This window comes from Aptenodytes patagonicus, chromosome 7 (assembly GCF_965638725.1).
Source record: "Aptenodytes patagonicus chromosome 7, bAptPat1.pri.cur, whole genome shotgun sequence".
In the NCBI taxonomy this organism is placed as follows: domain Eukaryota; kingdom Metazoa; phylum Chordata; class Aves; order Sphenisciformes; family Spheniscidae; genus Aptenodytes; species Aptenodytes patagonicus.
The window spans coordinates 48,841,991-48,868,341 of NC_134955.1; the positions used below are offsets into that span (position 1 = coordinate 48,841,991).

At 40.0% G+C, this 26,351-nt stretch overlaps 1 protein-coding gene across 18 annotated transcripts in view; it reads left to right on the forward strand.

Annotated features, from left to right (window-relative positions):
* The window catches only part of NRXN3 (neurexin 3), a 1,062,297-nt gene that overhangs the window by 483,116 nt on the left and 552,830 nt on the right, over positions 1-26,351 (forward strand). For all 18 annotated transcript variants that reach the window (XR_012995937.1, XR_012995938.1, XR_012995939.1 and 15 more), the window contains one exon: positions 12,059-12,178. Coding sequence is in view for 15 of the 18 variants with exons in the window: in XM_076345216.1 (XP_076201331.1) it covers positions 12,059-12,178 (120 nt within the window). In the remaining 3 variants the exon portion in view is untranslated. The remainder of the gene's footprint in view (positions 1-12,058; positions 12,179-26,351) is intronic.

Consider the following 26,351-nt stretch of genomic DNA (forward strand, 5'->3'; position numbering starts at 1 on the left):
TTTTTTCTTTAGGACCTGGAGAATCCCAAAGCATTCTTAGGCCATATATAGGAGTCATTAACTGAAATGCAGGCATCCTTGAGACTGAAAGTAGTGGTGTTTAATAGTGTATAGTAGTGTTAAAAAAAAAAAAAAAAAGATAGCTCAAGACCTCAGGCAAGAATTACTTTATCTCTGATTGCCTATCAGTTTTATTCCTATAATTTCTTTAAATTCCATTATCTATGGTGGAATTTGTTTAGGATAGCACAGCTAAGTAACCTCTTTATCCCATTTGTTAGCTGAATTGTCAGCTTCCTTTTGCATTATGCTGCATTATGAAATTCAACTATGTCTTGCAGAGCACTTTAAAGTAGCGAGTGGAGGCCCCTAGAGATGAGCAAAGCATTAGAAACTGAGGTAAAGACGCCCTCTATCGTGACCTGGTTCTCTCCAGTCTCCAGCTCAACAGCCTATGGGATGTGGTTGGAAATTTTTGTACAGCTCCTGAGTTTGAGTAATAGAGGCTATTTCCATTTCTATGTCAGACATACACAGCTTGCGAGACAAGATGTCTGCACTGTGGTGTGTATGCAAGAATTGGAGGATCAAAGAAGTTGTTCCAGGTGACCTTCTTTCCCTCCTTGAAAGTAAACCAATTTAAACTTTGGATCAGCTCCTCCTTGATTCCAGACTTCTAAAATCAATTCTCTTTGCTGAGCGCTTCATTCCTGGTCTTACTACTAGATGAATGGATCAGTTTATTCTACCCACAAAAGTCAAGACTCGATGACTCACTGCTTTTTCCTCACTGGTCCTGGAAGAAATTAAGCAGATGTCCAACCTTTTGTGGAGTTTAAAGACATTGCCCTAAATATTAATGAGTACTTCCTGCATTTGGGGTGTTTTTTCACTTCTTTATTAATTTGCCATATGTTCTCCTGTGTTTTCCTTTCCTTTATTTGGACATCCTTATGTTGCTTACCATGGGCACTAGAGCTATCTGAAATTCAGCTGCACGTTCTAAATACGTTCACCCCATCCTGCCCCCAGCCAAACAAACCTAACAGCAGTGGTTAAAGAACATTGTATTTCTTCTACAAGGCAGTTTTCTATGTGCTTTAGAGATGTGGCTTCTTCCTCTCCTCTTCACCTTTTCTCACCTGTTCCACACATAACTTCTCACAAAGGAGAGTGATTATTATTAAACTGGCTGACACTGTTCCAGATGTTTTGGGACTTCCTTTTGGTCCTAATTTAATCTTCTTCCAGATTCTGCAGAAAATCATAATCTTGTGCTACTTTCCATGAAATAGTTTAGTTAACCTTTGGAATTCACTGGTGCATGAAAAGCATGCATACAGGCTGGATAATCAGAAACACATTTTGCATACTAAGCAGTATGTGGAAAAGAAAAAAATCTAATCTCATGCTTAAAATCTCACAGCAAGATAATGTCAGAAAGGATTTCACCCTTCATCTGCTCAGCAGTAAAACTTCAAATCTGGTCATACTTAACTTTCTCTGTAGAATCAAAGGTTGTCTGTTGAGGAGAGGAGCATTAATTTATTCCATGATGGTTTGACAGCTCTCCTGTTCTTTATGCTTTTGTATTCCGTTGTCACAGTGCTACTGGATTTATGGAACAAATATAAGCTTTGCTCCACCTCAGCTACAAAGAAGATGAGGAGCAGGGGAGTTAGGAAAAGTGCTTGTTACACAGAAATTACTTTGTTAGAATACATGTTGAAGAAGATGCATGGAGAAATGCATCCTCTTCCTCTTTCCACCCTTCCCCACTTTCTTTTGCATTTTGTTTAAAGAACTCTGGGAATTTTATGGATCTATGTAGTAGAGCAGTTCCAGAATTGGGAAGAAAAATCTGACTAGCTCAAGGGAAGGTCATTGCCATCTTGAGTCATTCGTGGGCTGTAAAATGATAGCAAAGATTCAAAATATTAAACTTCATAGGAACCACAGGAAACAGCATCTGTACATGCCAGTTTTAATTTACTGGGTTGTAAATGTAAAAGGAGACAATGGGAGAAAGGGAGAGATACCAATCTCTCTTCAATATCAGCTGTGATATTAGAACTTTTTAAGAACAGAAGGTTATAAAGGTGAGTATGCACTTCTTAAATACCCATCTTTTGAACAATGAGCTCAGTGATTTGGTTGTTTTGTTGTTCCCATTGTGCTGTGTAATAGAAATATGTAACCTTCAGTGGCAAAGGGTTCAGGAGCTGCTGCCTATATTCCCATATTTGTACTCTGCTTTTTCCATGCTGAAAGAGAAAACTTAGAATCAAGGTATAACACATCAAAAACCTATGTGGCTTCCTTGTGAACTGGACTCCATTTAAAAAAAAAAAAAAATTCTTGTGCCTAAATTGAAGAGCATCAGTAGTATTATTTTGTTTTGCTTTTTTATGCTCTGCAATTTTCAGAAAGTGTACTTGGATCTTCAGTCAGTCAGACTTGGTAGATTTATGATTCTCTTTTGCCATGTGGACTATGATTTGACCACAGATAACAAGATCATTCCCACCTAGGTAAAAGAGTGAGCTTGTACTACTGTCATTTCTGTTGATTGCTCTGAGATCGATGAAGATTATGTGGGTCTAAAGCCTGAGCTGTCTCTTTGCCTGTTGATGCAAGTTTTCTTAAGGATATGTTGAAATCCACAAGCAGGCAACAGCTTGTGAGGGGGCAAGGTTTTACTGTCACTTTACATCCAGTGTCAAGTTCAGTTCTTGGGATAAACAGAGGTTGTCGTCTTCCACAATTATCAGTCCCCTATGGTTTTCTGGCAATAAATCCACTTTGGACAAAAAGCCAGGGCAATCTGTGCTTTTATGAGACAGAAGATTTAAGTTCAGATCCAGAGCCTGGATGTAGAAACAAATGAAAATATTCTTGATTAATATGCTGAAAGTCAAATAGATTTTTTTTTTTTTTTTTTACTTAAATGGATTCTAAGTGTTTCTCAAATGAGACAAAATCTCTCTTAAATTATCAGTAAATGCTGAGAGATGGGTGTTAAGAATGTGATTCCCACCCCCACCCCCCTTCTCTTTCTACTATCTGTAAATTCTGTGACCTTGTGTGTGTGTCTGAATGAAATGCATTTCCTCTTTTTTGTATGTGGTTTTGTTATCTGTTGCTTGGTTGGGTTAAGGTAGCTGTGTCCCTTTGTGTCCTTGTTGCTTATGCTGTCATTCCTGCATGTATTGATTATGCACGTTGGCTGTGATGGTTATACCAATCGCTTTTGTTTATTTAAAGTGATGTGACCCTGGTTTATCTGCCTTTATACTAACCTGTTGTTTATTGTTTTTGCCTTTTTTTGTTTGTTTTTGTTTTGTTTTTTTATTTTTTGCTAACAAAGTTGAGTTGACCAAAGCTGACCTGCAAGGTAGAGAAGGTGGTTCTTCCCCATTACTGGTTTGAACTGAAAGATGCTTTTATGTAACATTTGGTGCCTTTACTGGATGCAGTCACACCTCTGAGATGGGAACAGAATGACAAACCCCAACCCCTCTGGAGGGGATAGCTGGGTTGAAGAAGAAATTGGCAAATAACGGAGGTGTTTTTGTTGACCTTGGGGGTTTGACTGTATCAATCTCTGAATATCCATAAGAGCACAGGTTGATTTCCTGAAATGCCTAATGATTGTTCAGGCAAATAGCTGCTGTGTATAGAGACACAGAAGGTCATCAGAGCTTTACAAAACAAAAAGCTGACTTGGATTCTTCAGTACTGATCTTAAGGAGTTGAGACCAGGAGGTAAAAGCTAGTTTTTTAACATGGACTTTGAAGGGGGGGGGGGGGGGGGGGGGAAGGCAGAAATAACTTTCTGGAATTTCAGTTAAAAAAAAAAAAAAAAATCTATGAAGTACAAATTCCTTTAGTTGTTAGATGGCATATTACAAGCCATAATTGATCAAACATATTAATGGTCATGCCTGATCCCTTTGTATCTGCTAATTTTTGTACCCCTCATAAGTCTTTTTTAGAACCTTTTACTGGATAGTCTCTGATTTTTTTTTTTTTTTTTTTTTTTTTTTTTTACAAAGTAGAGGGCTCTTTCATGATGTTGATCCTCACATGAAATTCTTACTGACATCTTTTATTACTATTGCCTGCTAAGTAAAAAGGGATCAATCAGTGATGTTTGAGGTTGCCAAAAGGTTAAGGACTATGTGGATGGTGTTAAAATACTAAAGCTACTCAAGTGAAAGCCATTAAAGAGACTGAGAGTAGCTTCAGTAGAAAAGGGGGGAAAAATTAAGAGAAACCAAGGAAGATGGCTCAAAGAGGAGAGGCCAGATAGTAATTGAGAACATGCCACTTGAATTAGAGATGATGGGGTAAAGAGTGCTGACAGAAAACCAGTTTGATGAAGGCTAATTCTTAGGAGACTTATAAGGAAGGAAGGATTAATGGTACAATTGCGTGCAAATACCCTATTTCTCTGGGACATAAGTGAGGAAACCTGCTTATTAGAAATTATAGAACTTTGATACTAGTATAACCAGAGAGATGTTTTCCATGGTGTTGAAAGTCTATCCCTTTAAACATGGTAGTGAAAGTATACTTCCCAACTCATCTAGAGAGACTGCAATATAGAGTACAAATTAATTTGTTCCTGAAAGTTGTGGAATTTTAAGAAAACGCTCCTCCTTTTTAATGGAAAAGCAGAGAATGGTCTCAGGTATAAGGGGAAGTCAGAGGCATTGAATAATGTGTCTCTGTTTAACAGTCCTGAAGCCACAGGTGGTATCTGTTTATGGTATCAGCTTAATCACCTTGAAATTTTGTGTCTAACCCACAGGTTTAGTCTAAGGTTTTGTTGTGGGAGAAAACATGTAGAGTGTTCCTGTTTTACTCTGAGATAGTGACAAGACTTCCCAATGTTTTACATATCACTGGAATTAAGTTTTTGTGGCTTTAATCAGGTGCTTCATAAACTCCTTTTCTATTCACTGTGTTTGCTGTGAAGACCTGGTGACATTGCTGACCTGATCTAATGCAATAGATGCAACTTTCAAATTAAAATATTCCTGTTCCATATTCCAGGTGTAAGCAGGTAGCCATTACCTTTGCTTCAGAATATCATCTGTGGTTTTAGGTAGGGTTTGGCATTCTATGGCTCAGTAGAAAAGGATAAAAATACATTTGAAGGATCCAAGGAAATTTTAATGGGTAAACAGTTTATCACTGTAGTAGTTGTTAATAGACAGAAGCACGTTAGGAGACATCCTCTTACCCAACAGATAAAGATACTGACAGCCTGAGATAATTTTAGCCATTGGTTGTATATGAAACACTGAATCTGAAAGATTTGACAGCCTAGAGGTAGGCAGAAATTAGTATGATGTATTGTGTGGTATGCATGTGGAGCACCTGACTGCAACCACATTTTGTTGGTATCTCTGGCCTATTTCTAGCTATAAAAAGTTGAAGTACTCTTACAGAGGTTAGGGATTTAGAGAGTATTAGGTGCTGCCTCTATGGGATTTCTGAAGTTTATGTAAATGAAAGTGGTAAAGGATGAGATTTGAAAGAGTAGGAAGGATATGTGGGCTGGGACCGATGTGAGGAGAAAAAGCATCCTGGAAGTACACTGGGGTGTAAATAGCTTTAGAATTAAGGTGTTCTGTGCCATCCATTCAAACTGCAGCAGGGAATTTGAGACTTACATTAGACATCAGCAAGTATCGTGTCTCTCTTGCCGCAGCTGCTGTTGTTCTCTCTAGTCACTTGTGTGTTCATCAGAATTCAGAATTCATGCCCAGGAGTTCCTGCTTGATTTTTGATGTCCACTGAAGTAGATGCAGCATGAAGAAGAGATTCCGGAACAAACAGATCTGTTTGTTTTGATTTTTCCAGAGTCCTCAGAACCTAAAGGCTTGACACAGCTGTGAAGATTATTCCAGCTCAAACTCATATTGTTACAGAGTTCTTAACCCTATAGGAATATTTGCCCTTCAGATGGAGACACCTGATTACATTGAAGCCTAAGGGGAAATGTTTGTCTTGAGTACATAATGTGGATTATTGGCTTTTCAGGAAACCAACATTTGCTAAATAGGTTTGGTTATTTCAGAATAGGCCGAGGCCTGGTACTTTTGTACTGCTGTGATTTGCAGTGGGGAAGGGTGTTTTTCCAACTGACTCTTTTTCTTGTTCACATACAGCCCTTTCAGTTTTTCCTTTCTGCTTTTAGTTTCTGTGTCTGAATGTCTGAATACTGTTTACTTCCTCTACTTCATTTGCATCTCCCCGTCCCTTGTCGCATCTCAGGTCCAGGCATACTCCCTTTTATGCAGTTGACTTTTTGTTGTATGGTTGGGGTTTTTTGTTCTTCCCTCACGAGCATGCGTATGAGCACTTTGCTCAAGACCTTTTAGGTTGCTTAGAGATGGAGAGTGGCAGGGTGACAAGAGGGAGGAAGATAGGTATATGCCAGGTTTCATGAAAGGGGGAAAAAAACCCCACCACCTTGTAGATCTATCCTCTGTGGATTGCCATTGCTGCTGATGCCCTTCTCCTGTCACCTTGAGGTAAATGTGCTTTCTGTGGGAGACTTGCATATTTGTTATTTTTAACTAGTCTCAGTTCCTGAAATTTTTAGACCAGCCACGTATTTGGAACAGAAGGACTTGGCATCATAAATGACAGCGGGTGAATGAAGAGTTCGGGCTCTGTTGAGGCACTGGAATGAACGGCTGTATCTTCAGAGGACTGCAGAATGCTGGCTTTTGAGTTATTTCTGACAATGAGTAACTTTAAATATGGAACCTGCCAGATGTCTAACCTTATTTAGGCGATGAAAGGGATAATGAGTTCTTAACAAACTCTGGAACTGAGATCTCAAAGAGCTGGCCTTGCAGTCCTTGAAAACCCCATTTGGTTTTTTGGTTCTAGTTTGCTAAGTTAAAGTTACTCTGTGATGTTCCTGCTTTATACCACCTGTGACTAAAAATACAGAATCTAACTTTCTGAATTGTACACTGAACCTTAACTATACTTTCGTTTCTTATGTTTGTGCAAAGTAGGTGTCAACATGCCACCATTGGTATTTGACAGTTACAGTATATGAGATATGGTCCATCCAGTGAAGTGATGGTTCCATGAGAGTCAGTCTCAATTTTGCTCACTTTTTACTCAGAGAAAATAATTTTTTCCAAATTATTCTAAAATTGGAAAACTTAGCTGGATTAACTTCATTTCTTTCTTAATCTGCACTAAGAATGAGTCCTGGAACAGGTTTATATTCTGCCTAGTGCATATGGTTTCCAAGACCTGATGCCTCTCTGAGCTGTACTGGGCCTGCACACTGAATTAAAAAAAAAAAAAAAAAAAAGCAGACTATTGCTGGTTATGAAAGAGGAGTGCTGACAGAAGTAGATTGTAGATTTATCATAGGTATAAATTGTCCATCATAACATCTGACTGGTGGTGGTAGAGATATTTCAGTGCTTGATGGCATTTGCAATTTAGGAACTATAGGACAAAAGAAGCACCTTATTCTGCAAAGACAGTAAAGATGTCTTGCATGTGTTACTTTCCTGTCTCTTCCTAATGTCCTCAAAGGTACAAGGAAAAAAGGTGGGAGCATTTAGGGAGATGGAGAGTGAAAATGGACCCATGGTGTGGTTGAACCTTGCCTGTTGCAGATCTTCATCTTACTGAGAAAATAATGTTAACACAAATGGTAGATTCCTTTCAATAGGACTGAATTTTTGATTTGTGAAGGAAGGTGTTATGTTCAAGACCAAGAATGGTTTGCTTAGCTTAATGCTTGTTGCTAGTCATGATCAAAGCACGAGGCAGTTGTGTTATAATCCTGCAGCTGTCATATAAAGAAACTGATTCTCATGTAACTCAGAAGAATGATAAACACAATACTGTCTTTTATTCCTAAAGTTCCTTTCTCTGCAAAGAGCTTTCAAATGGCACAGCAGGAATGACTTTTCTTGCCAGTGAAACGCACCCACCTGTGGGATGAAACATGGCAATTTTAGCAACGCGCAGCAGTAGAATTCAAATTCTTTAGTTTCAGGGCAAAGAGAAACCTACCATACAGCTGAAATTGCAGGAAAGAGGGAGACAAAGTAATTTTTCCAAGCAGAATATGGATAAGAGATCAGGCTACTGTACTCTTCTAAGGAGATTTTCTTCAAATACTTAGTGGTAAAACTGATAAACAAACTGTACATATAGCTAGGTAACTTGGAAGAAAAGTATAATGCTGGACTCCTTCCCAGGGAGGGAGACCCAACAAGATCTGAGATTCTGCAAGTCCTCAGATACTGAGCTCTTCCAGTGAAAATTAGAGATGCAGAAATACAGATCAAATGGACATCGTTGAAGCATTCTGCTTTGCCATCTCATGTTCCTAAGGAGCCGCCTTTTGTTGATAGGCTTAGTCTGGACAGGAGGAGACAGAGCAAGTCATGCTTCTGCTAGCAGGGATGCTTTTCTGCACTGGGGACTTCTCCACTTTTATTCTATATCTACTGTCCACTCACTCCCCTTTCCACTGTGCATGTGGCATGAAGAAGACAATGCACCAAGCCCAGCTACAAACAGACAACAAAAACAAGGCCTTTGAACAAAAATGCACTCAATGGAAATAGCAAGTGTTGTCAGGGTGTTGGAAATTTAAGGAGAAAGTCAGCATGCATATTTTATTAATTAAAAGTATAGTGTGATTTATCAGATGTATCTCAGATTATTATGTGAAGACTAGTTCTGAAACTTTGCTTTTAAATACTTTGACTGCTGTAAGTGTTGCCAAAGGAATGAGATTAAAAATAGACCTGAACCCTGACAGCATTGGTATTTTAGAACAAATTCTACTGCTGTATATATAAATTGTTTGTTGTCTTCTCTTTCCTTGTTCGTTAGCACTAAAGGGCATGTGCGTGGTAACACAATCTTCATGTTTTATAAGCTTTCCTGTGCCGCTGTCGCTTTGCTCCCTAATCCAAAATCCTAATACCCTGTGACATCCCTGTTAGTTGCTCTGAACAAAATTCTGTTGCCACAGATGGAGGATTATGACATCAGGCAAGGACTGTAAGCAGCAGGAGTAGATGAACTCTCAGAGACAAAGATCCTTTTACCATGCAAATGGACCATAGTACTAAGGAGTGAGGCAAAGCGTAATACCCAGCATCTATGCTGTGCTGTCACAACTGACTCTAAAGACGGCGGATCAGGCTTTGATCTTCCTTGTGGTGTTGTCAGGCTTTCAAAATTCCTTATCATTGTGTGTTTTTTTTTTCTTTTTCTTTTTTTCTCTGGCTGCTTTGAAAGTACTGTTTCCGTCTTCACAGTTGGTTTCTGTAAAATACAATTCAGAAACCACAATACTCGTCATGAATTGAAGTCCTTTGGCTCTCTGGACTCTCTCATTACGAGCATCTCAAGCCACAGGTACTAGGCCTTATGCAGTCTTATTTCTGGAGTAGAGTACTGCTCCCTTGTCTTGTGGCACCTGGACAAAGGATATCCCCATTAGATGATACCTGTTGTCAAGTCCAGTTACTGATTAAAGGATTCTCAGAAGAGTGTAGGAAGAGAAGGAGAAACATTGTCATTGAAAATGCAGTTCTGCTTTGCTTCTATGTAATGGTGTTTACAGTTGATGCTGTAGCAAGTTTGCATAGAGTCAAAATTGCCTTCTGTTTTTATTTTTTAATATGTATAACTTGCTTGTTTATACCTCTAGGAGTATTGGCATTCATATTTAGGGTTTGAGGTTAGATAATGGAATAGTAAGGTACAGGAGAGGTATCAGTTCTTTATTCCTTATCCTCAGATAACTCAGATATTTTAGGCAAAATGACAACTAATATTCTATTTCAGATTGTTAAATGTCATCCCTTCTCTTGCTGGGCCAGAGTAAGTCTGAAGCAAGTGTCAGACCCTAACCTGATGTGTGTGTATCTATATACTTATATGCATGTCTTTTATAAGTGTAAAGGCAGGAGGGATGCGTGTACGTACATGTGCCTACCAGCCCACACTGTAAAGTCTGTCAGCACTGTTGTAATCCTAGAATTGATCTGTTAACTTCACACTGTGCAAGTGAGACCACTGGGATTCATACAGCTGCAAATGAGAGTCAGGTGGGTGGGAAGAAGAGGCGGAGGGGAGGAGAAAAGTGTTGAAAAATGCTGCTCAACTTTCTTTCAGTATGGTAACACAGTTTTCTTGCTGCTGCTGCCCCTTTTCAATAGGTGAATTTTCTTTCAGGGATTTTGTTGTCTGCTTTTGTTAGCTGCACTTATGGTTCTACCTAGAGGTTTTGGGTGTTTGGTTTTGGTTCTTTTAACAGTATAACAGATCATGGAAGAAACTCAGGTTTTTGTTAATGTTCAGTTAAACTCTCTGCCTATTGATAGTCACATGTTCCTTCTCATTGCAGGAGAGATATAAAGAAACACAGATAGTTAAAAAGCTATTGAAATTCACCCATTCTGTTCTTGCAGTGGGGAGAGATGATCTGGTTGGAAGAGCAGAAACTCTGCACCAAAGCTATAAGGGTCTGTTCCTGGCTTGGTCTTTGAATTGTTGGGAGGATCATGGCGTGACATGGGGCTTCCAGTTATATATAGATGGGTTCTACAAAGGCTCATAAATGTGGAAGTGCCCAGATGCACAGTCTGAATATCAAAGATGCTGTATAACTATGGGATTCAGTGAAATCACTGTGGGTGGTGTCAGATGGAGGTTGAGGGGTTTCATTTTGGGTTAAAACATTTGAAAATGCTGTCTCCACTTTGGTGTGTCCTATCTCATCTATAAAGTACAGATGGTGGTGCTGATGTGATGAAGAGTAGGATGAGCCTCATGGAATTGCTCTTGCTAACAGACTGTGACGGAAGATGCTGGGATAGGTAGAACAGTTGTTGCTTTATCCTTATGCTATTGTCCTAGACTGGAAGTGGTTAACAAAGATCTCAGGCAGCCTAGCTGGTTGATCCTCTATTATCTACTCTTTCTTTTGTTTCTTCTTCTCTTCCAACAAGTGCAAGATATAAAATAGTAGGTATGTCAACTATAGTTGTATGTTTTATTTGAAGTACTGCACAATAGGAGCAGCATACCTTTGTCTAGAATGCTGAAAATAAAATACTTTCCCAGGAAGTAACTTCTAAACTCATGTTCTTATAATCTATGGCTTGCAGCTTCACATCTGCTCTCAGGTGTTTCACAATCCAGCTACCTCTTTGTGGATGACATACTAGTTGTCATTCAGAGTCCCTCTGATCTGAAGATCACTTTTTTTATCTGTTGCTTGGGTTGTGTCTTTGCAAGATATATCTGAGTAGGATAGCAACCGTTAGCTCCAAATCACAGAACAATGAAAGGCTGTTCTGTTAGTAGTGGGTGCTTCCTTCTCTGCTTTCCCCAAAGGCTTTGGAAACCAGTCCAGAATAGAGAAGTGTCATGGGCTAATGTCATGCCCTTCTGAGGACTTTGACATGTTTCCAGAGGAACCTATGTAATGGGACTGGTCATAGTCTTTGTTTTGTTTTTTTTTTCTTAAACTAGAAAGCAAAGTTGTAGCCAACTGGGGCTTCAAAACTTCAGTTTGAATCCACATATCGGGGTTCTTTGGGTAGGATGAAGTATTGTTCATGGGCCCGTTTCTTAGCCTTCATTTCTACAAGGGGATGAAACTTCCAGGGAAGCACGACAACCTGGCAGTGTTTCTTATCCTTGCATTACACCATATTTTACAGTAAATTTCTTTGAGCAAGCACCGAACATATGAGTTGGGCCTGCCTAAGAGGGAATATGTTGCTGTTCACTCTTCCTCCTTGCTCTGTGTTAGTTTGCTGTTTTGTCGTGGAGTGTACAGTTGTCTTTGTGCTCCTTTTACCCGAGTTTCTTGCATGTCCAAGAATGGAAGTGTCTTTGGTTAGTGCTTTTTTCTCTTCTGCATGAGGATCCTGATAGTAATGGTAATGATGAATTAGAGCTTTTGTCGGCCTGACTAAAATGATTCTCTCAGCTTTATCAGCTTTGTTTTACCCTTTTCTTGTCATCTGTTCTCCAGGACCGAGCACTACCTGCCAGGAAGATTCCTGTGCGAATCAGGGCATCTGTAATCAGCAATGGGAAGGCTTCACCTGTGATTGCTCCATGACTTCATATTCTGGAAGCCAGTGTAATGACCGTAAGTAGGCTTTTCCATTGGATTGGTGAGCTGTGAGTTCTGACAGATTGGAGCATAGAGAACACATGATTAGGTTTACTTACAATTGAAATATAACTTTCCCAGTGTCAAAGCCAAACTTTGTTTCCTGGAAAGTTTCTTTGAAGCATACAGCAGGTAGGGTTTTTTTTTTTCTTGTTAAAATGAAAATATACAATTTGGTATGTGTTGGTTTTTTTCTTCTTTTTAAAAGCTAACTCAACCAGACCAATGATGGTAATTGATGTTAATGGAATTCCTGGTTTAGAGAAACCAGGAATGGCTTGTGTATATTGTGTGTAATACTTCCATAGGTACAAAATGGCTAGGTTTTGTGTACTGAATTATTCTTTGAGGTTTTCATTCAAACCTTGGTGACAAAGACATGGAATCCATTTAAAACTGCTGAGCAGTGTTCTAGATTGTCTTCTACCGAATTACTAGTTGTATGCTAAGATGCAAAATTTGGTACTGTTTGCTAGAATATTCAGTTAAAACCAGGTGGTCAACTAAACCTACAGCAACAGTGTTGTGCTTCTTGGCATATTGATTTGCTTCATCTCAAAACATTGGATGTTCTTCTTGGCCAATTAGTATTAAGTCCTCTGATAAAATAATTGAACAAAACCCTGAAGTCTTCCTTTAGGGGGCAGATAATCAGCTTTCAGATGTTCTCTCTACTCATCCTGATATGGCCTTTGCTCCTGCCTGGAGGGAGCAGATAAGTTCAGCTCTACTCTCTCCCCACTTCTATTATTTAAGGCAACAGTTAATCCCCTTCTTCCCTCCCCACTCCAAGGCAGGGCACAAAGGAGCACATGATGAGTGCTGTAGTAAGCATAACAGTAGGCTTCAATAATTTGGTTCATTGTGTGTGTAAATTTTAAGACTGGAAGAGACTCTTAGAGTCCACTCTGACCACCTGCATCTTACAAACTGCTGCTTTTCATTAAGGGTATCTGTGGTAGACTTTTAGTGGTACCAGTGAGGTCCATGCAATATTGGTGCCACAGCACTGTCGTATCTGCAACCCTTCCCCTAGAAGTTTGAGATGTGACTGAATTGATGGCACATATGACAAGCTGTTTAACATGTGGTGACAGTCTGTTTCTGCTGAAGGCTAAAAAGCCTGCTTTTCTGAATCATTCGTAAATTGTGGTGTTATCTGCATTGGTCTCCCCTTTCTCCCAGCATAGTTCTCCCGGACAGATACTGGAAAGGCCTATCAGCATTTGTACTTTGACAAGGGCTGTATAAGAAGGGTACTGCAGGCACAGATTTGTAGGCTGTAATGCCACATCTGGTCTTGGGTTGTTCTGGAATCCAGAATGACTCCTTTGGGTCCAGAAGAAACATTTCATATTGGAGCCACAAGATTTGGCTCCGATTTTCTGGATTTTTGTTTTGGTCTGCTTTTGCCAATTGGACACCCAGTTTCCCATTCTCGCACTACTTGTTCAGTCATTCAGTTTAGACTTGCTAAGCATAGCACATTATAAACCTGTTCTGTAAAAGAAATGCTACTTTGAATCCTGTTGGGCTGCATTTAAGTAAATGTTCAGGAAATCTCTGAAGAGATTATTGATACTGTTGGTTTTGTTTCTAATGTGCTGGGCTTCACAGCTCCAGAATGTCGCAGTGCCCTTGTTATGCCGTTGCTAATGACTTAGAACAGGCTCTGAAGTATCAGGAAGCCAGTTTCCTGTGTCTGTAACTGGGGATTCCTTGCTGCTTTTTAGAGCTGGCAGCTGGAAACTATGCAGAGCAGAGACGGGGGGTTGATATGAGTGGGGGTGATGTGGACAATGTAGTAGCCAGCCTCCCAGTGTCAGGCCTGGCTGGTGATTTAGAAATGCTCACAGGAGGATGTGGGTTTCAAAACGGTCCGGAAAGGTAAGTCATGTGGACTCCTCCCAGAACACAATGAGACTTCAGCCAGGATCTTCAAAAAGTGCGTATAACATTTTTTTGTGGTGTTTTCAGTCTTTGCTATGTATCAGGACTATGAAGACATAGTTCTACTAGCCTGATGAAGTTACTAAGTGTTGTGGGTTATGGAGAGGGAGAAGGCTTCCTTTCTGTTCCTGTCTGTTAGATATGGTTGCTATTATACCCGAATCTAATGGAAGTACAGGCACGTGTATGTTAATTGAATTAAATGTTCTTTAGACTGGATTTTAGTGCAAGTAATGGCAGGGGGAGATAACTTCTGTGTAACCTGAAGGCTTGCTATTATTTAGAAATGCATCAGGCTCTTTGGTAGAACTTTTTTTTGCCACAGGAGTCTAATGCTATTAATTTAGTAGATGGCTATTTTAATTTTATGAGCAAATTGTGGTCTCCCACTGATGTAAATATGGAATATTGAAGTCAATAGAACAGGTCTAGATTTACACAATGGAAACAGTAGCAAAAGGAAGACTTACTGAACTTGTTAACTCAAGCATCCACACTGGAAAATTTGCATTTCCATGTGTTTGATGCAGAATGTTTCAGTGCCTCTGAGATAGATAAATGGCATGTCTGATGTTCTCTTCAATTATTCTTGATGATCTCTTTAGATCATCCCAGTTAACTATTGGTAAGTGTGATTTGTTATTTACTAGTGAAAACTTTGCAAAGTAATTCAGCCTTATCAATACTCAAGAAAGCTTGGTGCGCCAATGTTTTTGCTTTTTAATTTTTGTCCCAGGACTGGGCCATTAAGCCTCCCAATTCAGATGCAACTGGCTTGGAACTGCTGTTTCTGAAAGGTGAAGGAGAAGCACAGGTGGCAGAGATGCACATTGTACATCTATAGACACGTTTGTACATTCACTAGTGTTGTTTAACAAGACAAGGATTTAAATTCCTAGTGGAAATGTATATTGTGTATATTGTGTGTAATACAACCTTAATTTTTAGCTGTTGTTGTGTAGCTCTGTTTTAGATGTTCTTTACACTGTAGGAATCAAGATTCCTCAGAATAAGAAATTAATGGAAGCTATAGGAGCACAAATTCAGGTTTAATATGCTTCATTTTGAGTTGTATCATTTCTTGTACCAATGTTAATCAAAAACAAAAAACCACAGACACCCCCTGCCCTCTAATTTATTTGAAAAGGTCTGTTGTACAAAAGTTAATTTAAAGGTCTGCCCTGCATACTGGCTAGTACTAACACCTATAAAGAAAGGTAGAAATAGAAGCAATGGTACTACTTGGGACATGCTAGTTCCATTCTCCTTGCCATTTAAGATCTGTTCTTAATTTTTTGAAGTGGTTCCTCATTCTTCAATCTTTAGAGATGTTTTAATCAGTCCAGCATCACATTCACTAAATATGGGCTTTCAACCTATTTTCAGAATGTGTTTGTTACTCTGAGATGTAGGAAATCAGCATTAATACACTGCAACTGATACTCGGGAATATTAAACAACCTTGGTATGTCAAACTGTTGCTTAGACTGTTCAAATGTGTAACTTTGAGCGGATAAGGTGTCAGAATTAGAAGTTAATCCACAATGTTAATGAAGCATCTTGCATCTGGGGTGAACTCCATCCTGTTACTGTTCTTCACCATGATACAAGAAGAAAACATAGTGGTTAAAGACTCCAAGTTACCTGAGATGTGGCATGTATTTAAACTGTTGCCCTATGAACAGCTTTACAGATTCTTTAACTTATTCATGTTCTTGTCTATCTGGTCAAACAACGACTCTTCTGCACAGAGAGAATGCATAAAAAATAGGCTTCAGCAGTCTAGCTAATGGGAATGGTATATGCATGTCAAACTAGATCACAGAAAACACTGCTTGTTACTCAGGGCCTCATGCAGATGAGTAACACTGAGGGTCAAGCTTTGCAGGAGAAATTGCCAGGCAAACACAAGTATGTATTAATGGAGGCTGTTTGTCTGTAAAAGATCAATAACCTGCAGCAATGACTAGTGCAAGCAGACTATAAAGCACTTTTTCAAACAGCTTTTTTTTTTTTTTTTTGTTGAAACAGTTGTTAAGTCCATCTGCTGACTATTGATTGGCTATTTAGGGGAGTTATTTATTCATTTATTTATAAACTCTGGGTTGTAATATCCACCTGGTTTAAAAACAAGTTTTCCGTTTGATTGGTAAAAAGAAAAGGCAGCCCATGTTTGTCTGTCCTCTTGTGTTTGTATCTTCACATGCTTCCAGCCTGCATGTTTTTCAAAGAGCCTGTTGATAAGCAGAGCAATCCCCTAACCTTCCAACATGATTGTTTGGTTAAGTGGTGCTTGTTTTTTGTCTGAAGGAGAGGTAATACACAGGGCTGTTGTTCCTTCTGTGCAAAAAGCTGTATTTTTCTTTCAAGATACCTTTCCATGCAATGCATAACCTATATGCTTCTACTGTCTTTCTGTGAATCACATTTGGAGGAGGGAAGGATTAGAGGGAAAGGGAGTCATGGTGAGACTTTACTCTTTCATTCATTAATTTAGCACTGTCACAGGAAGAGCTTTTGATAACTTCAGTTCTGTAATCATAGTGAGTGAGGCTTACTCACTAGCCAAAATCTTTTTTTTTTTTTTTTCCCCCCCCCCTTGACTTAAAAAGAAGGATATAAAAATTAGCAGAACAAGTCTAAGACCAATACTTTAAAGCACAGAGCATTTTGGATTGAATGAGGAAGACTGAAGCTGGCCTCTGCCACATGTGTGTTCTAGGTGAGATGCCAGAGACGTCAGAGCAGACCCATCCCTTTTCCACTAATGCCCTTCCTTTTCCCCCCCTCTATGTAAGTGAGTGAATGAGTACCTAAGTGGATTGATGCTTCTGGAGCACAGTCTGTAGACTACGTTGCAAAAAGGCAGTAGCAGAACCAGCTTCCCTCACCCCTGCTTAAATAGCATGGTAGAATAGTCATTAGAAGAGACTGCTAGCAGGGCAAATGGCTAAAGTAGTAACTGTTACTTTATGGTGATGGCTTTATTCTGATGTGCTCATGAGCCATTTGTGCTCCACACTTGGTTTTTGTCTATGCCACTGAGCAGTTACAGCTATCTCCGTGGCAGGATTCAGACCCCCAGTTGGGAGATGGACCCTATTCCCTCTCCCTCAGTATTTTGTGTTTTTTCACTATCTGGGCCAATTTTTGTCCAGACATCATGACCTCCCTTAATGTCAATGCCAGCATGCTCAGCTTGATTTACTTACAGAAACCCTCTTCATTGTTCATGTTTAATTATCACCCATTCATTTCTAATGTGACCTGCTTATCACTTACTGAGTCAGAGAGCAAGAGGTTGCTAGTGTGTAGAAAATAAATCTGCATAGACTTCATTAGTCATGCATGGCTAAACCAGTCAGCTGTTTAAATATCAGCACGCTTAGGGATTTGCCTTTGATACTACAGAGACATCTGCCCTACATGAAGCAAGAGTCACCTCTGATTTATCTTGAGTGAATCATACTTCATTACAGCAGGTCAGGCACCCTGCCTACTTCTTATTTCCCTCCTCATGCTTTGCCCTCACTCAGTGCTCTTTTACGTACCCTTTACTATAACTAGTGTTTCCTGGCTGATGGCTCATTTTCAGTTCCTACCCTAAGCCTTTGGTGTCTTCTGTCTCTGAATGACCTTATCCTCTGAGAACTGGGATAAAAGGGGAGGGAAATGCAACTGCGTACTTTAGTACATTATGTAAACTGTACCATTGTGATTTGGGTTGTGAACCCTGCTTTTGCCCTTCTTACCACTGTTTTAATTCCATTTGCACTGCAACTCCGAGAACTGTAACATCTTTAGGGCAAGGATCTAGTGCTACTTCTTATTAAAGCACCATGCACCTTTCTGATGCTTAGTAATAACTCACTACATAATTGCTTTAGCACTTGAGTGGTTTAAGAATGTTAATTGCTTTTTTTGTGTACTGAAAGGCGTTTCCCCTCCCTTGAGTAAAAGCTGTAAAACATCAGATCAGGCTGCAGATCCAAGAGCTTGCTTGCCCCATGTTCCCTTTGGGAGTCATCTGGGATGGGTAGTGTTGTCAACATCAGGGGGAGGAATTTGGATGTCCCTATTTTGGGTGAGAAAGAGGCAATTTGAGTGACAGGTGCTTTTTGGAATTGCTTCTTCTGCACCTTTCAACTTCTCAAGGTGCCCTGACAGAAAAGTGTTTCCTTTTTTTCAATTGTGAAAGCTAGCCAACTTTATCCTTTTGTGATCCCCAAAATGCAGCTAGGTCTCTAGTGAGTAATTTAATTATAGTTGCTTCAACAGCTTGGCAGAAGGAGCATTTAGGATGAGAGCTGCAATCAGTCACTGATATCTTTGTACACCTGGCTGCTGTCAGCACATAAGGTATGGTCCAGCTGTGCTACAGACTTCAATAGGGTGGAAGGAGAGAGACTTTTTACAGGTGGCAGTGATTACAGCTTCTGTTATCAACCTTTGAGCAGTTCAAGCAGTTACTTAATTCTCTTCCTGACACTGCTCAGCAGCTATGCCATTTTCATAAGCATGTCACAGAAAGCTCTTGCCATAATTTTGTTCCTTGTGATCTCTGCTCTTTTTGACGGAATTTTTTTTACGTGATACTTTTTGGTAGTCATGGCAATAATTATCACTTTTCATGTTATAAGTAGCTGAGTGAGTGGTACTGTGTCCTGGGTATTTTTCCCATGAAAGGGCTGGCCTCTGAAACTGTTCCGTCAGTAATGGCACGCCCAGGGTGTGATCTCTGATAAGACATTAATGTAAGTTGACAGCAGTAACAGAAATGTGGTACAGCAAAATAGGAGTCTCTGTTTGTTCTGTCACCCCAAGCTCCACTTGTCAATGATGATCTCTAAGCACATCTTTCCACTAAATATAAGTTAATAAATTGTGTTCTAAATTGTCAAGTGTAACAAGGATTTGATTAATTTTAAATGTAGTTTTTCCTTGTAATAGCCTGCACATGTTCATATTTGCTTTAAGAAGCAGTAAATGTAAAAACTCAGGAAAGCATTGACACAGGCTTCAACCATTAATTTCACTCTTTAAAGATTCTTTGCTTCTTATATCAGCTTCTCCACAGAAGATGGTACAGTACTGAATTTGGAAGCTGATGGCAAATGTATGTAGTGTTGGATTTTGTAGGCAAAAGTCACCGTGAGCTTGAGGACCATTATTTTAAGTGGATTTTTTTTTTCCACAAAATGCTATGAAACTTCTCTGCTCAGTTGTATTGCCCAAATACTCTAGATGAATCTCACACCAGCTACGGTTTCATCAGCATGAGGTATTTTGGGTGCCACATGGTATGTAGATGGTACCTGTACTTTTGCAGGGAAGGGAAAAACCCTTGTAAAACCCTGTTGATCTTGCAGCTGTTGATGTGCAACAGGATACTCCAGTCACCAATCCAGGTGAAAGGCAGAGGTGGCTTTGACTGTTGCCTCCATTCCCCTATGAATCTGCCATAACTGGCACTATGGATTATGAAAATGTGGTTCCCATGTCAGGTCTAATGTTTTGCATAGAAGCTCTGGCTTGCAATAATCTTTAGTCCCTTTTTTGCCCCAACTGGGTTTTGTGTGCTCTCCCATCTTTGCAGTACCCAACTGAGTTGGATATCTGTGCTTTTAAGCCATTGCTCTAAGTCTGACGTGTGATAAGTGGAGTATAATGGTGTTAATGAGATGGATAGGGTTCACTTAGTGCTCTCCCAGACTGTTGTCTGGGAAACACTTGTCTGTTGTAGCACACACTGTATTGCCTTCTTATTCCTGTAGGGTCCTCAAGGTGACTATTGTTTATTTCCCAGGCTGCCTACGTAGAAAACAGTTTGCAAAGAGGAGCCTGCATTAATGGGTGAGAACAGATAGATGGAGATTGAAGTTGGTCTTTGTATTTTATGGACTAGACTTCATTTGCAGTAACACTTATTTATAAATACAAAATAATTCCTTTGCTTTGATTTCAGTGAGGTAACTCGAGACTTATGCCAGTATTGGCAGATCAAAATCTGGCATGGGATTCTCTGAGTCCACATATCAAATATACCTAATTGTTCTGTATTTAAGATTTAAATATTTTTTTTTATACCTTAGACTGAGAGCTACCTTTAAGATTAGTCACTAGTGCGGACAAAAGTGTGTCATAAAATATTTACAGGGCGCAGGTAGCTGAGAGAATGCCAACATGCAGAGGAATGCAGGTAGTGTTAGAATTTTCTTATTTTTTTCTTCTTGCTGGCTTTTGAGTCTTCAAGTCTGGGGCTACATAAGGGAGGAGGCTGGGGTGAATAGGGAGAGGGAGACATCTTGTATATTTATCCTGTTTTTTTGCAATGGAAATTATTAACAGAAAAAACAAAGGCAGGAGGAGTCAGATGTCCTGAAGGAGATTATTGTTCACTATCCAGGCTGCCTGATGTACTAATTATTGCCTGTCACTGGAAGAAGGCTACCTATTGATCTCCAGTGGAGTTTAGCTGTATATAGGGACGTATCTTTATTATGTTGCAAACTTGTTACCCTAGAGCTGGTATAATAATCTCAGCTGTGGAACATTGGGGATTAGATACAAAACCTTAATTACAGTTATCTTAATAATGATCCCCGAGAGGCAGATTGAAACTGGCTGCTTGGGTACCTGTGAAACAAGCTTTGTGAGGGGGAACATTTTTTGGTGGATTTGATTATCTTTGTGGAGGTGTTTCACTGCGTACTGACATCCAAGGCCCGCGCAATCACTGGGAGCAGAGCCTGGGACTTCAGTTGCCTCTTGCTGTCCTTAGAGATTTTGGGCCACGAAGGAATTTCTGATTGTGGAAGGAAATAGGCTTTTCAGTGAAAAAAACAAGAATAATCAAATGACATGAATTCTACAGGGGGGTAAGTGTTAAGTGAAACCCCAGTTAGCTAATGGGTGTCCACAGAAGAAAAAGCTTCCAAATGTGTGAATGTTAGTTCATTTCAAACTCTTGGGTACATACAGAACTGGTGAAAATTTTTCTTGGGTAGTAGTTTAATCAGTGAAAACTGCATATTTAGGGCAAGCAAAACTTTGCATATTTCAGTGAAAATCTTAGAGCAGTTCTGAACAGAAAAAAATGAAGAAGGAATAAAAAGTGGGATGTGGTTGACTTCATCATTTTCAAAACAAAGTTCAGGATTCATTGGCTGCATCAAAATGATGAATTTATCTTGAAAATTAGCAGAGAGCTCTTAAAAACCTGAGAAAGATGACCAATCTTAGTTTCAAAGTGTTGACCTAAGTTAGTTCATCCTCCTCTGTCTAGAGGTTTATGATTTAGTCAGGCACTGTGCTGTGACTCCCTGAGGCTCTTCCCAGACCTCTGCATTGGAGATGAGCAGTGTGGGCTTGAGGTGGCCTCCCTGGCCTGGGAGATGCCTTTCAGGATGTTTCTGTTGCTAGCAGGTTCTTGAGAGGGTGATCTTAAGTGGGATGGAGAAAGAGAGTCGAAAATGACTCATTCCCTAGGAAAGCAGAGTTGTCTGATTTTTGTAGTGTGCTTTAGTTCAAATGCTTCTAGCCTCACCCTAAGAGTAGTTGTGCTCGTGTCCATTGAGTAACTGTCTCAGATACTATAACTGACCTCTAGACCAGAGTGTCTTGACTAGACTGGCTTTAATAATACACCTGCCAAATATAAGCAATTTTTTCTTCCAGAGAGACTCTGGCATGTTGATTTTGAAGGAAGTGTGGTTGGAGCTCTATTCTTCCTCTTGTCTCTGGTCTGAAACCTAATTGCAGTGCTTGGCCACAGCAAAGCTGGTGTCAGGTTTGCTGGCTTCTCATAACTGTCATATTTCTTTTCTTTTTCTCTTTTTTCTTTTTCAGATTGCACTAAATGACCCTTCTGTCTATTACATTTCTGCCCTGCTGATCTCAGGCAAATGATGAAGATAGATAGCAATATCACAAACCATCCATCATACAGTTTGTAGGTCCCTTAGAAGCATCTGTGTCTTTAATAGTTCATCTGTCACAGATATTCTCATAATTGAAGACCACAAAATGCTGAAGAGAGGGCTAATATTGGTATTTCTTTTTACTACTGGAGATTTCATCAGTCAGGTGTCTTTCACTTGGAAATGCAGACTGTCGTGAGAAGTGCCTGTGCAACAGGGTTTAAATTATGGATCCAAGCCAACTGCACGTTACAGAAGGCAGTGTTACTGCTGACATCAGCAAAGACTTATTTTTCTGCTTTGCTGTTGTAACACTGGATTGGATGTGTTACCAGTGCAGAATGAACTGAGCAGACCTGGCTTTCAAGCCCTTGCTCTGCGTGAATGAGCAGAAGTTCTCAGAAGCAGTGACTGTGAATCTGACTGCTGGCAATTGGTTGTAGGCACTCCAGCTACATGATATGGGGCCAGAGAAAATCTGGTTGAGGGAGTATGTGTGTGAGAGAGATACTGATATCGATCTCGAGGACAATGGGCATAATGTTTGACTCCAGAAAACATGTAAAGTTACCCAATGGGGCATGATGTTGATCTCTTGTAACAGTACTGTTAGCTGTGCAGCATATATATGCGGTAGATGAGTTGCCATACGTAGATACCTGAAATACCTGTCTGAAGTATTGCTGAGTTGCACACATTTGCATGGTATGTTAGACCAGGTAGGGCACCATGTTAGTCCTTCATGCTTAAGTTTAGGGTTAGCCTGGATTTCTCCACGTGATGCTGCAGCAGATAGTGCTGCAGCATGGAGAATATCCTGAGAATTCATCTTGTTGCAGTTACTTGAATGCTGAGAACTGAGGTCAGGCAGAATTGTCTATACTTCTTGTTGTTTAAACACAGATCATAAGAGTTAAGTGTTTGTACTGGTAGCAAGTTGGTGGTTTGTTTGGTTTTTTTAATCAGCCTGTTTTCTTTTTTTTTTTTTTTCCCTTCCTTCTCTGTTTTTTGCACTTGTTACCAGTGGTAAATTTACTCTGCGTTTGTTCTAGCTGGAAAAGGCCGGAGGCTTAAATCCCTTACCTCATCCTGTTGAAACAGAGATACTTCTGATGGACGCTTTGGACACAAATTTGTGCTTTATCTCAAGGGAAGCATCCTCACAGAGATTCTCACTTGGCTGTAGAATTGCTACTGATGGCTCATGTGCATGGAAGATTGATAGATCGTCATTTAAACTTAATTTAGGCACACCAGAGAACATATTTAGCCCAAATATCACACTTGAGAGACCTGTACTAAACTCATTATGGGAGTTATTCAAAATGCATAGACAGTGTATCATAATGCTTCCTGTTTTAAACGAATTTCATCCTAGAGATCAGGATGAAATAAGAATAAACTTGGAAGTATCTGCTAAAGTGGAGCTAGGTATAGCACAATACTTGGGATGGAGCAGAAAGTAAGATCAACTACATACTCCTGTGCAGAGATCCCTGCATTTGCCTACCTCCTTTAGAAGCCAGGACACTTAAATGCTTTCTGTTGCAGAGATGAATTTCTGAGTTCAGTCAATGAAGTAGAAACTAACTAGGTTTTCATACTTTCACTGGTGCCAGGAAATTCTTTTTTATGACCAGTAAGATGTGAACCAGCTGGGTAACTTAAGTTGCTCACTCTCAGATGCTCTGTAAGCATACCTCCATGTTTGGGAGCAAATACTGGAAAGGGTGGAATAGCTGCCTTTGAGTTTCCTTCAACTCCTTCTAGATGGAAAAGGGCTTTTTTCTTTTCCAGTACTGAATAGATGGGAGTATAGGTCTTTAGTCCTGGCAAGTTTAGTATTTGGAGACTTGTTTTCTTTGCTCACCTTAAGCACAGGAGATTCAGACTTGCAAGAAAAGGGTGCTCACAGCTGTGCTAAGCCTGCTGGCAAATAGCATTCAGTACAGATGGTTGTCTGCCCACATGTCTCTATTTATGAAGAGGCCCCCAGTGTTTATGTTAATGGTGATGAGTTTGAGAGATAAAAATAGGGAGTTGTTTGTTGTTCATTTGTTCTTTATAGATCTGCAGTGAACTTTTTTATAAAGCACAAATTCGATAGATTTGTTAAACTGCTAGAAGAGCAGACTGTAAAAAGCCAAGCTGCAGATGACTGAAGTGCTGAAATACTTATTCCTTGTTTCTTATACTTATTCCCTTCACTCCACGAGATGGTGCTGTGTTCCCACAGACCCCAGGCATCCTTTGCTTGGCTTTTCCCAGGCCCTTGGTGGATGTTTGGAATACGAAAACCTGAAATGAAGTTAGAAAGAATCTCTATCTCTCCAGTTGTCTTTTTCTCCTCTCCAAATTAATCTCAAAAAGAGGTTTTCCAAGATCACCTAAGGCTTTGTATAGTCCTCTGCAGTTTACGTCTTCCTCGATGTTTACTGAGTCCTGTGGCTTTGCCATGACTTAAGAGGGCTTAGGAAACCCTCTGGAGGGTACTTCAAGATGCCATAGTTTCAGAGCAGCCATACTAAATAGCAAACAGTAGAGCTGAGACTGTGTCTTGTTGTCTGTGGTCATTCCTTGTTGATAGCCTGCTAAGTCGTGAAGATGTTTGCATGTTGCACAGGTCTGCCTAGTTCCACATTTATTTATTTAGGTCTTGTGCAAAATGTTCCAGGGCTTCAGCCCTGGAAACTTAAATTATCTGATCATGTCACTTAAAATAATTAGCAGTTTGGCTCTCCTCGCTCTCCTACCACGTTTGCTATTTATGTGGAAGCTGTGGTTTTGGGAGTTCTTGTGTGTTTTATTTCTCCTGCTTTCAGTTAGACTTGGAGTAGAGAAATACTGGTCTGAGGATACTGTCCTTGCAATGAGGAAACATTGGAAACTGGTGTTTGAAAAGGCTGAAGTCCACTGAGCTTCTGCCACAAGGTAGAAAGAGACCTTTGGGGAATAAAAAGAAAGGTCACTTTTCACAAGCTGGCCAGGGTATTAGCCTGCCTTGGGTTGCTAAAATGAGTTTAACGTCAGTGTGGAAAGTGATAGAAGTGACTCATTAGTTATTTTTGAAGTCATGGATAGAGAACTTCCATTTGTTGTGCAGAACAGCTTCTTTCTTTACAGAAACAGGTGCCTGGGGTGAAAGGCTTCTTCACTCATTGCGTGTCCCTGGAGCCTGCCGTTTTAGCTTCCTGATTACCACACATACCTTCATGTGCTGTAGATGCGTGTTCAGTGTCTTCACAGCTCTGCCTCTCATTTCCTCATGCTTCCGTAGAGAACAGTCTGACCTCGCTTGTCCTCCTGCTTTTGTTCTCAGTGTTTTCCAAAAGCTTGAACTTGCACTTTCCTGTTTTTCTGCCAACTGAGAGTGGATTCCTGATTTATAATTTCTAGTGTCAAATCCCCGTAAGTGGTGTGGAGGTGATGAGTAGAGAAGAGGTACAAAATCCTTACGTGCCTAAATGAGGCTGAGACCGACTTCCCTCCCCACTTTTTAACTCCTTGTAACTGGTTCTGATTCATGTGGAACAACTACAAATCCAGGACAAGTCAGTAACAGTTTTCCATTTCAAATACCCAAATACCTTTCAGCAGGACTCCTAATGCACGTCTTTAAAATTTTCATAACTGTTACATTTCGCTCAACTTGGGAACTTTAGGACCCATTGATGGGTCTTGATGACACCATTGTATAAGGATTGTTTCTTACTCGCTTAGCTCAGGACACATTCTGGACATGAGCTGCAGTTTCTGTCAACAGCCATTAATCCCCATGAGCTGTGGCATGTAAATGCCATGTCATGCATCTTCTTCAAGGAAAGAGAAGCTTCTTATCTGAATACCTCTAGCAAGTTTCTGAAGTTGCTAGTAACTGTTCCAATGCTTAAAGGTCTTCTCTGATTTCTCACTCAAACTTTAATACCCAGATAGAACTTCAGAAACACTTCTGAGTGTGATCAGATATACACGAGAGAGATTTTTAACCTCAGAGGTGGTGGTTCTTGTCACTTCTCAGTCAGTGTCCTGCCTCTGCTACTGTGAAAATTCAGCAAAAAATAAAAGCTAGGCTGCACTGATTGTTTTTTCTTGTTAAGTCTTCCCCAGAACCTTATCTGGGCATGCCTTATCTTGGTGTAGTAGTCATGGCTTCAAGGCATAGGGTGTTGACAATTATGATCAAGACCTTATGGATAACACCGTGAGGATGTTTTCTGCATACAACATGACATTTCCTTTGCCCTCTTCAAAAATATGCATGTTAGCAAATAACTGAACTC